The 12,546-nt window shown below is 39.8% G+C and overlaps 1 protein-coding gene across 1 annotated transcript; it reads left to right on the top strand.

Annotated features, from left to right (window-relative positions):
• The first annotated feature begins 118 nt into the window (after positions 1-118).
• tbcb (tubulin folding cofactor B) lies at positions 119-11,323 on the top strand. Its single transcript, XM_049577454.1, has 7 exons — positions 119-292; positions 4,067-4,209; positions 4,410-4,553; positions 5,953-6,046; positions 6,502-6,693; positions 9,119-9,191; positions 9,324-11,323. The coding sequence occupies exons 2-7, from the start codon at positions 4,090-4,092 to the stop codon at positions 9,436-9,438; spliced, it is 738 nt and encodes a 245-aa protein (XP_049433411.1). The 5' UTR covers positions 119-292; positions 4,067-4,089; the 3' UTR covers positions 9,439-11,323.
• Positions 11,324-12,546: the final 1,223 nt, after the last annotated feature.

Genomic DNA, 12,546 nt, shown 5'->3' with positions numbered 1-12,546 from the left:
AATGTCGTCGTGATGATATTATAATACAGCACAACAACAGAATTGTATTACCAAACAGATGACTTTAAAGAGATTTAAATTAAATATTTAGGTAGACTGAAAAGAACAACCTGAATTAAAAAACACAAGCGCGCGAGTGTGACGTAACGAGGTGTGTCGTCTGGCTGGTCACGTGATTTGTGGCGTGGTGAGGCAAAGCTAGAACAGCTTGCAGCGGAGACTTTAGTTGTCTCAGGCGGTTACTGTTTAGAGAAATCTGTATCGAGCTGCTAGAAAAGAGACGCTTTTACAGGTAACTATAGCAACATTGTACTCTGTCAAAAAGTGTTTGTGGTGTTCAGTGAATCCAATGTGACTCTGCTGTTGCTAGCTAGTAGCTACCCAAAATGCTAATGTGAACGCAGGCTGTGGCTAGCTAACGTTAATCTAAACTAGCTAGCTAAAATACGCACATGTGAAATGAAACGTAAATAACCGCAGAGGATAAAATATGTAAAAATCATCATCGTTCTCTGTTAGAAAGATGATGATTTAGCAAGTTAAACATAACTGTTAATCTTTCACTACAGAGCAATGTGAGAGAAAACCACTGCACAGTTAACATCAGTCTCACTACACTCGTGTAAATAACCCTGGAACAACAAACACACCCTGAACATAACCTGTACATGGTATGTCTTTATAGTTTATACACTGTTATTAACATGTAAATATCATCACCGTCAGTAAGTATGAATATAAACACGCGGTATATGCTAACTACCACATTAAGCGACCTGTTACACTTGTAAATCTGTATGTATTCCAGCTGTCTTTGCACTCTGTCCACTAATTTCATTCTGATATGTATATGCAGAGATGGGCAGAAACACATCAAAATGTATTTTGATACAAATTACCCCTCAATAAATGTAGCAAAATAAAATCCAAAATACTGGTGCCAGAAAATGTATCAAAATAAAATACACGTATTTTGTATTTTCAAATACAGAAAATACTTTTCTTTTTCTTTTGAGCAGCGACCCGCAGCTCTATAGGTCACTCTGTCGGTCGGTTGGTCGGTCCACAAAGCTTTTCGTTAATAACTCAAAAAGTCCTTGACCAAAAATGCTCAAAATTTGCATACTGCAACTAGAGACCATGAGTAACTATACCAGAAAGAATGCCCACGATTCGTCCACAGGTGGCGCTATACTAACCGATTCAGTTCTTTTTGTGAATAACTCTAGTCCTTGACCAAAAATGCTCAAAATGTACATGCTGCAATTATAGACCACAAGTAACTATGCCAGAAAGAACAACCATGATTCATCCATTAATGGCATGATAGTAGCAAATTTGGTCGCAGCTATTGCACATTTGCACTTGTTTTCTCACAATTTGGTGTAGACTACCCTAAAATATTATTTATTGATTCAGATTTAGATTCAGACAACTTTATTGATCCCACGTAAGGCAACTGATTTGTAGCATACTCATCCCAAGCATCAACCACAACAACATACAATTTCTTATTTTATGCACAGTCCAGTAAAACAGACCACTAGGTCATTGAAGGGCACATTGACTGGCCCAAGTTTAAAAAAACATATAGATAAAAATATTAAAAAAAAAGTAAAAAAAAAATATTGTTACATCCAATATGATAAGAATGTGTAGCTTATTATTTCTTTTTATTTTTTTCATGGAGAAAGTATTTTGAGTATTTTAAATACAAAATTACTCCACTCAAAAGTATTTTGTTACAAATTACATTTGCTTTTTATCGGCCTTGTCAAATACAAATTACAAAATACTCAAATGTAATTGAAATACGTATTTTAAATACAAGTAATAGGAATACTGCCCATCCCTTTGTATATGTATATGTATAATCTCCCTCTTGATGGGTTTACTATGTGTTTTCTGCAATCCCTGGTTCTCTATAGGCCCGTTTCCACTGAAGAAGTTCGTGGTACTATTTGGGGGACAGGAACTACTACAGGAACGTCCTCTCGCTCGGCACACTCAACCGCCGTGTGTCCACTGAGAGAGCGGAGTACGAGGAGGGTTCCTGTATAAGCTATGGGCTCTGGATGTGACGTAATCGTTGTGCGACCATTTTGATTGGGGCGACGTAGGGACGCCGTTAGCTGTTAGCCGATAGCGGTGTCTGTAATAACTCACTAAATGGCCTATGAAAAAAATATTTTTTCCAGCAGATGTCTTGGTTACAACATGATTGAGCTAACTGGAGTAGTTTCATGTCGTATCCGACAACGGGAGGCTTTTAACAGATGACGTCCTGATGTTAGCTTTGTTGCTGCTGTTCGCTGTCCCTGTCAGCTGATGCTTTCTAGACATCGTGATTTTCCAAAACTGAATAAATACCACACATATCAACACAAAAACTGCTTTGCTAGCTTAGTCACGTTGTAACTAAGATATCCGCTGGAACAAATATTTTTTTCACGGGCCATTTAGTGAGGTTTTTTTTACATGGCGGCGGAAGCTATATGAACGAGCTAACCCTCGTCTGCTGAGTTTTAAAAATGCCGGCTATTTTGTTGCTTTCTGTTGACGTCACATCCCTCCTTGAGTATATCCAGTCAGCACCCAGTAAATTCCAAGCTCCAGCCAGGAGTCTTTCGGGGCTGTTCTGAGTACCTGCTCCAAGGCAGGGACTTGTTTAGCCCCTGTAAAAGTTCTGGAACTCTGTCCTTTGGGGGTGGTTCCTGCGGTGGAGACACGCAACAATGGCCCCGGCCCCGTAAAATTACCCCGAAGTTCCTGCGGTGGAAACGGGCCTTATCAGAGGCCTGGGAGTTTGAGGGTTCTGCACAGTATCCTGTTTTTCCTAGGACTTCACTCCTCTGGACAGAGACCAGATGTTATACAAGGAATTTTCTGGAGCCACCCTCCCAGTTTGGGGGTCACAGCCCCTAGAGATCACTTTGGACCTTACCTTCCACATCTGTTCCGGTTGTTCCTTCAGTCCCTAGTACTACTTTTTACTTTTCAGTGATTTCATGCTCTTTCTTTCTGATGTCACTGTCAGCCGGGATTGCCACAGCTGCCCTCTTCTGCTCCTTGTCAACCACCACTATGTCTGGTTGGTTATCCAGAACTTGAAACTGGAACTTGAAGTCCCACAGGATCTTAGCCCTCTTGTTGTCAACCCCTTACGGTGGTGTGTACCTTCGAGACTTGGGGACTTCTAGTCCACACTTGGCACAGATGTTCCTGGACACTATCCTAGCCATTTGGTTGTACACTGTCCCAGCTTGTATCTTACATCCTGCTACTATATGCTGGACTGTCTCAGGGGCCTCTTTGCGTGGCCTGCACTGGGGTCCTGTCTGCTATGGTAGACCTCTGCCTCAATGGATCTGGTGTTCAGGGCCTGTTCTTGTGCTGGCAAGAGAAAGACTTCTGTGTTGTCCTCTAGGCCTGCCTTGTCTAGACACTGGTAGGAATTTTTGATGTCATTTCCTCTATCTGCTGATGGTACATATATCCCATGGAGGGGTTTGGTCTTCCACGATATTTCCTCTTCCTCCCCATCACCCTCTGGTTTCTGCTGCCTGAGGCACAGTCCGAGCAGGTCTTCCCGAAGGACCTTCTTCCTGATGTGTTCTTGGATGCTCCTTGTTTCATCCTGAATGGTGGCTCTGACACCCATAATCTTTGCTGCTCAAAGAGTGTGAGGTGCTGGACTTTGGGTGGAACCCTCCATGCATTGTGAGGAGTTTTCGTATTTTGATGTTGCAGCATTCATCTCCTCATGTGGCCAGCTCACTATTCCAGCTGGGTGTCTGATAATTCTGAAAATAAGTTATGAGTGGTAAAAGGGAAACAATTAGAAAGACTTTGAAGTGGGTGTACTTTAGTCCACATTATGGAGGTCCTTGTAGCCCGTTTATTAGAATTACAATGATGGGAAATGGCCTCGGTTGGAGTTTACTTACTGTCGGCTATTAACCAAAACCATGCAACACAACACCGGGAAATAACCTTTTTATAATAATTGTGTATCAGTTTCTCACCCATTTGCTAATATGTTACATTGTTTGTCCTCTGTTTTCAGTATTTGACCTTTCAACTGGCATCATGGACGGAGGAGTGACAGTAGTTACCAATCCCATTGTTAGTGTGCGCCTAACAAGAACCATCTCCTCCTTTGAGGTGCCACTCAGGTTCAATAGAGGGATTAGTATAGCAGAACTAAAGGTAAGACTTACCATACATGATGCACCTCAGAAGATGCACACATTGTAGTCTCTACTGTTGTTTTTTTCTAGATCTAACCTGCATAATACACTTTATATTGACATAACTGTTCAATTTCTGCCTTCTTAAGATATCAGAGACAATAATAATATCTCAGATATCTTGTGAATACATGTACTATTTTGTTTGTATTCTAACAGAGAAAATTGGAGATGGTTGTGGGCGCGTCTTCCTCCAGCATGGACCTGGAGTTATTCAGTGTCTCTGACAAGTTCCTGCAGAAAATGGATGACAATGATGCTTTGCTGGGCTCCTATCCCGTGGATGATAACTGCAGAATACACGTATGTAGCTGCTTGGTTTGGAAGCTCTGTTACTACAGTGGCACAGACCACTTTAATATTGTGGTAGAATATAATATACAGGCAAAACCAAATTTGTCTCAAATGAGATAACACATGTTTTTAGAGCAACAAATTTCAATGAAATTAAAAGTTTACTAGAGACATGTGTCTTAGGCTGACCAAACGTCCTCTTTTGCCCGGACACGTCCACTTTTCACGTCCCGTCCGGGGCATCCGGGGGGTTTTTATAAACTGATGATAATGTCCGGTTTTCCGTGTGTTTGTGTGTGTGTGTTAGAGTGCGGCACGGGCAGCATATTTCTGTCCGGACCCGAACCGAGCCCGACATTATTTAATGACCAAAGCACTGAGTTTGTGTCACACAGTGGTTACAGGCTATTTAACAGGCTGGGTGTGCGCCGTGGGTGCTCAGCTGCGGAGAGGGTGACCTCCGTGTTTGAGACGGGAGCGGGAGGCGGGAGGTCCGACGCTTCTAGCGAGAAGAGAGAGAGAAATAAAACAAAATAAGATAAAATAGGAAAAACCTGTCTCCCTCTTTTATTTTATTTTCAGCGTTTAATCAAGACGGAGGTGGGCGGCTGGAGGTCCGAGACTTCCAGATAGGGGAGAGAATGTGTGTCTGTGTGTGTTACGTTCAGGTGTTGTCACGTAAATAACAGTGCCCAAGCAATAAACAGGACAGACAATAGGATTTTATTTATTTTTCCACTACATTTTCACTGAAAGCTGACCGAATCCGACCCGAGCCTGAATACAATTTATAGCTACATTTTTGACCAACCCCGGCCCGACCCGTCGGGTACCATCGGGCTCAGATCGCCACACTCTAGTGTGTGTATGTGTCTCCTATTGGGGCCTATCTGAATTTCTGTCTTTGAGAGATATTATTTTGTAATATAACTGAATTTTCTATCCATAGGCCTACATATAAATTTTAAATATATTAAAATGATAAGGCGTCTTTGAGTAAACTGCGAGTATCATTTAAGTAGGCTATGTCGTGGCCGGCCGAGTGTCCTCTTTTTTGGAAATCAAAATATGGTCACCCTAATGTGTCTGGAACTTTTTCATCGTCCAGAGTTTGCAGTATTACAATTGTGAATGGGTTTTAAAATGAGAGGCCTGCTATGTAAGTAGTGGTTAATAAAATAATTATCCTTTTCACCTGGGTTTACTAGTGAGTAATCACTAACTCACACTAAGTGTGAGTTGTTAAAACAGTTGCAGCTCACAACTGCACTACTATTCCACGATTATGTAATGCTGACAAAAAGGACATGACACTGTTATAGTTACCGTGCTTGTTTGACCTCACACAGATAATGACTAAAGCATGTGGAACTTTTTTTAACTATCTGTGTCTCATCCTGAATCGCAGGTTACAGATACAAGTGGTCAGATGAATGAGTTCACTGATGTTTCCAAAGTGGAGAAGTATGAACTCCCAGATGACGTTTATGAAAAGAGAACAGGTACAGTCTACACACTTAAGCTTTTGTCCAGTTTGTCATTTTCATAGCATTAAGTTTTTTTCCTGTGCTGTTGGTGTTGAAAAAACACTATATATTTCCCAAATACCATGACCAAATAGAGCTAATCTAGCAGTTGAGGAGAACATATAGCCACACAGTACATACAGTATTTAGCTAAGTTGATTAGATGATGATTAAGTCAGTCCGATGAAAATTAACCATAAAATATCAATCACTATATCCAGACAATAATTGGTGAATACTTGTTAGTTGCAGACATGAACAAAACATTACAGTATGCCTGAGCTGTTACTATTTAGAAGTATTTATTTGTATGCTAACCATTGACAAATGTGAATGAATACTCCAGTGTTATTTGATAGAAGATGCTCTGTAGCATTCAGTCTGTTTTGAAGAATCCTTTGTTAAGCACAATCCAATTTTTCTTCCTTCAGATTCAGCAAGGTCATTCATGAAGAAACATCGTGTTGGTCACTTCAACGAGGAAGAAATGGCCAAGAAGAAAGCTGAGCTTGCTGCTCGCGAGGAGGAACAGAAGGCTGCTGCTGATGCCATATCCGTTGGCAGCCGATGCAAAGTGCAGGTCGTTGGGCATCCCACGAAGCTTGGCACAGTCATGTATGTTGGTAAGTGTGGATAAAGCTTAGCTGGTTAATTTTCTTTAAGACACTGGTTTAAATCCTGTGCGACTGAGGATTTTCTCTCCAACAGAGCAGCCTTTGTTGTAATTTATGGTGACCAATTACACAGTCTATGCGAGCAATGTAGGAGGAATTGTAACCCTTTTTATTCAGTGCTCCGCTAGTTTTAGGACACTGAAAGTAACTGCTGGATGGGCTGCTGAAGAGAAAATCCTTCACATTTCATCTGATGTGAATAAAAGTACTGAACCAGAACAGTGTCTTTGTCCAAAAGTGGCCAGACTGGAAGTAATTCACTGTGTCAGGTAGTTCTCTTTGTTCAGTGAAATAAGTTCTGGTTAAACGTCTTCAAGGTTTTTTGTTGCTTGCCCTATAAAGCAATAAGATGGCTTGTAATTACCTAAACTTACTGAGTATTATCTCTGATCTTACAACACACAGGAGAGGTAAAAACTGTCCTTTCACTTGAATAGATGAATAACATAAACAAATCAAATTTAAAATCTGTTTTTAAAGCCACTGCCAGTTTCAGCAGTTACAGGGATATCATAAAACTTCAATTAAAAGTTGAGTCACATGCAAACGCAGAGTCGAGTAATTGCCAGTCTTAATAAGGTGCCGCGCCTGGTTGCAGTTGACGATGCAAAGCAGTTCATTCCTATGGCAGTTCTTTGGATATTTAAAACCTCTCAAAGTCCAACAAGTCACCTGCTACTCGCTTAAGCTAATGCTAGTTAGCTGCTTTGATCACGCATACAAATATAAATTGTTGGTTCGTTTTACTGAAACCATGAGCACCAAAGAAGACCATAATTCAGTTAGTTTACTAGCTTGGTAAACAAGAGAGACGAAAAAAAAGGTGGTGACTTCCTACCTCCAAAGCAGTGGCAAAGTCTGTATATGTATACATCCCTGAATTACCTCGAGGTAAGTTATTTATATTCCTTCAGTCTGTAAGAGTCTACCGTTTAGAAGAATTAAAAGAAAATCCAACTGGTGAATATTGTTTTAAGAGGATAAAGAATGGTGTGCAGATATGCTGGGTGCTGTAATCCTCTGTTGCCGTTAAACTACCTTTGTAACTGTGTCTCTTTCTCTCTCTGATGCCCTGTCTGTAGGGGCTAGATCAAATGAGTTATTTGTTTTTGTCGTGTGTTATACAGTTGTCTAATATTTATCCAAGTAATATTCATTCTGTTTTAAATAAACCATGTGATTAGATTTCCCTTCTTTGCTGAGCAAGAGTTTTGTGTGCAAGGAATTAAAGGCCTGTCCCATATAGACCCAAATATACGCTGGTTAACTTCAGTGATTAAAGCAAATAAAAGCTTGGGCTATTAATTGTAGATTTTATGGAATTTCAACCAGCTTTGTATCTAAACAATGTGGGGAGTATGTGTAAATGAACTTTCTTTCACTATCTCTCTCAAACTCAGATTAAACTGTAAAACTAGGCAGCACTGATCAAATAAAAACCAAGACTCTGTTACTGCATTGCCTGTTTCTCGCCTTAAATGTTTTCAGAAACATATTTTAGCTTACTGTTTAACTGTAACTCTAGATTGTTGTTACCAACCGACTGCCATATTGTTTCCTATTTCAAAACAGATACGCTGGCATCAGAGCAAACACCAGCGGTAGCAGCATAGTGCAAAAGTAAAAGTAAAAGAGCAAAAGTAAATGCCATGGCCCTTTTTTGTGTGTTCTCTGGTCACATAGCTCCAATTTAAAAACTGTGTTTTTCTACTACCTAAACAGTAGAGCTTAGATCAGGCCCAAAAAATCCAGCCCGAGTCCGTGCATGTTCTGTCCGAGCCCCACCCGTCCCGTCTCTTTAACTGTAATTATGAGCCCGAGCCCAGTTTAAACCTGACATTTTTTTTACGAACGTGGACATTGAAGGCTGACTCTCGTCTTTCTTTCCATGGCAAGCCTTCGTCATGTGTCTCTTAAGTGTCGAGGTCCCTGTCTTTTTGCTGTCATATACCAGCATCGTGCTGCAGCTGGTACACTCGATGAAGCCGACCCGCACGTTGTCCCGTTGCCAACTAATTACAAGCTGTCCCAAACCTCCGACTTCCCTTGAGATTGGGCCAATTTAAACTCTCCTGTGGCTATTTTTTTTCTTGACATCCGAAGGCTCCATTTCGCTCGTTAGGCGCAGCAGGTCAAGTGTGATGCGTGCGAAAAGAGGAACTCAACATGGGCGCGGCCAGTGACGCCATCAAGTTGGTTCCATAGCCTAGGTCTTTTATGAGGAGCCTAGACAGCCCAGTTTTATGCAAAGACCAGATTTTCAGCGGTGAATTACTTCTTTAAAAAAGACTGAGAATTTAGGATCTTGACTAAGTAAACAACAACAGGAGAAAAGATAACTTGTAAAAAGCAAATGCTGTCCCGTTCATTGCAGGTACAACAGATTTCAAGCCAGGCTACTGGGTGGGTGTGAAGTACGATGAGCCCCTTGGAAAGCACGATGGAACGTAAGAGCACTATCTTTTTTCTCTCTCTCTCTCTTTTTTTTAAGAAAAAAAAAAAAAGCTGTGTACAATGTTGATCATGTTGGTCTTGATTTTGCATTTGACCCTGTGTCGTATTGAATTGTGTTCCCACAGCGTTAACGGAAAGCAATACTTTGAATGCGAGAACAAATATGGTGGATTTGTGAAGCCCTTGAGTGTGACTGTGGGGGACTTTCCCGAGGAGGATTTCGGATTAGATGAGATGTAGGACTGCTACCTGACAGAAGGGGGTGGAGTTTTTCTGCCCTGAATTTGAGCGTCAACCTCAAGCTGTTATCCATTCACCAAACGGAGCTGTCAGAAAGTCACTGTCATTGTTACAAATGATTTATTTTTGTTTTGTGCTTCTCTGGAGGGCATGATCCAAAGAGTGGTGTTTAAAGGTTTTATAGATTCAAGGTCTTTCTCACTAACGCAACCTGATGGAGGTGAATGTCAGGCAGCACATCTCTTGGTGTGCTGGATATGATGATAATAGCTCGTGATAATCGCACCAACATGGTGATAAAGGAGGTTTTCTTGCATGTAAGGCAGCATAACGAAAGTTAATATGTGTTCCTTCACTTCATGCACTTCTGTTCAATTTACTTGCTTTAGCAATAGTCGTTGCTTCCAGGCTTTCCAAACACGGGAGTCTTATATGTAATCTAAAAGTCTGTACTGACAGCGGACATAACTTCATTTGTACTCATTTAGTTTGTATCAGTTTGTACAAAGATGATTGTATATAACCGTGTTAAAAAGTGGCGGTGTACCTTGTTTTCCAATCTAGCACTGAATAAAATGAGTGCTTAATGTTCAAACTCATTCCACCAAGAAACAAGAAATTCACAGTTGAAGAGGAACGAACAATAAATCTCCACTATCAGAGTGTATAGAGCAACTAACCTGTTTTCAGCTACATACTGTAGGTGTTCAGTGTGTGGAATAAGAGTGGAAAGGTTTGCAAGGGTAGATATTTCCTCTCTAAACAACTTCAAATTCCTTACATTTCATTTTCTTTTTTGTCTGTAATATGTAAACCCCTATTTTTAGGTTTCAAAATGAATATGTAATGTCCCTTTAAAATTTGGTGACTTAATTCCTCTTGTTAAAATATACTTGTTGATGTGTCCTGCTTATATTGAACCACTGCAATAGTAAAAAAAAAAAACAGTTTCAAGTTTATCATTTAAATTGGTAAGGCTCAATTTTACTGTCTTTTCCATTTTAAATGAGATGGATCAAATTAAATGTATACACTTAATTTAAACCGAGTTCTCCTGTATACTGACGGATGACAAAATCCAAGAATAAATCCAGTAAAGTTGCAAATGGAGATTTTTATCACATGTGCTTAGACATCTCTAGGAAAACTCAGTCTGAGCTGTGACATTGATACTAAATTGTACTAACAAGTGATTAAATTTTTAAATCAGGCCTAGAAGGACTTTTTAAAAGAATTCCTGCATGTCTTTCCCCCTGTTGTTCCATAGAAGCACGACACATTGAATTTCATGCAGTTAAAGTGCAGTCTTTGTTAGTTTTTTATATTCATGTCCTTCACTCATTCTATAATACTGTTGTTGTTTTTTTTTGTTCATGTGGGTGGCTTGCGTAATAGTTGTTTAGTGAAGATGTTCAACACCGAAACATACCTGATATCGTTGCCCATCTGTAGCGCAAGTATAAAGTGTGCTTAACAATGTCCCATTAGTTTGGATACCATAGAAACAGGTTGGCCATTAGAGTAATATTTCAGAACAGAAGAAAAATACAAACTACAAAATGTTCACTCTCCAGTTAACTGCCTCTCTCTCCATTATAATCACCACCACACTCAGCTGTTGACAATGAATGATGCTCAAATGCATATTTGCTCTTTGTTTTATGTTACCGGTCTAATACTGTTAACATGTTGTTTTCATCCTCTAAAGTTTACAGGAAAAAATTAAAATTAATTATTCTTGTGGTTTTATTTTCAATGAAATGTCATAACCACACGTAGAAAAATGTAGTGTTGCTGTTCTCTTTTCCTTTTGTAAAAACTCTTAAGGTAGCTGGTGTTGATGTGCCAAAGGGTGATGCATAATAATAAAAATGATTTGCCACTACAGGAGCTTGTGTTGACTCATCTGTACATATAATGACAGACCATTTCACTCTCTACCTGCAACTAACTTCATTACACCAAATACTGTATTTACTTAAAATGAGTTGTTTGTACTCAGGATAGGATAGACCGATACATCGGCCGGCCGATATATCGGGCCGATATTTGAGTTTTTTTACTTGTATCGGCATTGGCCGATACGCGCATGGGTTCGTGGATTTATTTTTCCCTGGCATGATTTACAGACAGGCATCCATGGGCAGCTCTGTGTTGCTGGAAGACCCTGCAGCGCACATGCAGCGAATCCTACTGTGTACAGTAGTTGTTGTTTTATTTATGCTTCAGCTTAAATATTTGTTTATTTTATAAAGACATTACTGGAAGATTTAAGAGCACTGAACTCTTTTTTATTTGAATGTATAATAATAATAATAATAATAATAATATTCTACCTGTTCTACCTCAACTTTCCATCTTGTTTTAGTATTTTTTACTGTTCAATAAATGTTTCTTATTTTAAACTTGAGACCTGTAATATTTATCATTGTGTCATTTTTTTTATGTAAATTGAGGGAGCAAAAGCAGTATCGGCCCCAAATATTGGCTCAAGAAAATCGGCAGTCCATAATCGGTCATCGGCTAAGGGTGATGGAAAAAAATCGGTATTGGCATCGGCCCTAAAAAATCCATATCGGTCTATCCCTGGTACAGAGAGGCCCGCATGTGACCATGAAAAAATATGCCACAAATTTGTAGTGCACGCATGCAAAACATTGTGAAGGAAAACAATTACCCACACTACTTCTTTTGCTGAGAAATGAATGAGAACAACTTTGAATGCCTTAATAGGAAAGAAAACACAATGTCTGGAAACACTGCATTCAAGATAACAGGACAGGAGGCTGCAGTGAATATTTACAACATGCAGAATATTCATATTACAGACATACTATCAGCAAAGTATAATTCAGATATCAAACTGCAAGGGCAGAATGGCCCTTTTCAAGTGTTATTATCTTGTTGGATTGATATATCTAGTGAATGAACATGTAGGCAGCATTCATTTTGTAACTGTTTGAGGTTATAGGCGCATTATGAGACAATGGACCCCTGGGCACAGATATGCAAAAAGCCCCACTAGCTTTCCTACACAGAAGCAAGACAGAGGCTTTGTAGTGGTTTTGTCTCTCTTTTTTTGTTTGTTTATGTCTTCCATCTCTTTGT

This window comes from Epinephelus fuscoguttatus, linkage group LG5, assembly GCF_011397635.1.
Source record: "Epinephelus fuscoguttatus linkage group LG5, E.fuscoguttatus.final_Chr_v1".
Lineage (NCBI taxonomy): Eukaryota > Metazoa > Chordata > Actinopteri > Perciformes > Serranidae > Epinephelus > Epinephelus fuscoguttatus.
The sequence above is the reverse complement of the archived record's forward strand: the minus strand, read 5'-3'. Positions and strand labels throughout refer to the sequence as shown.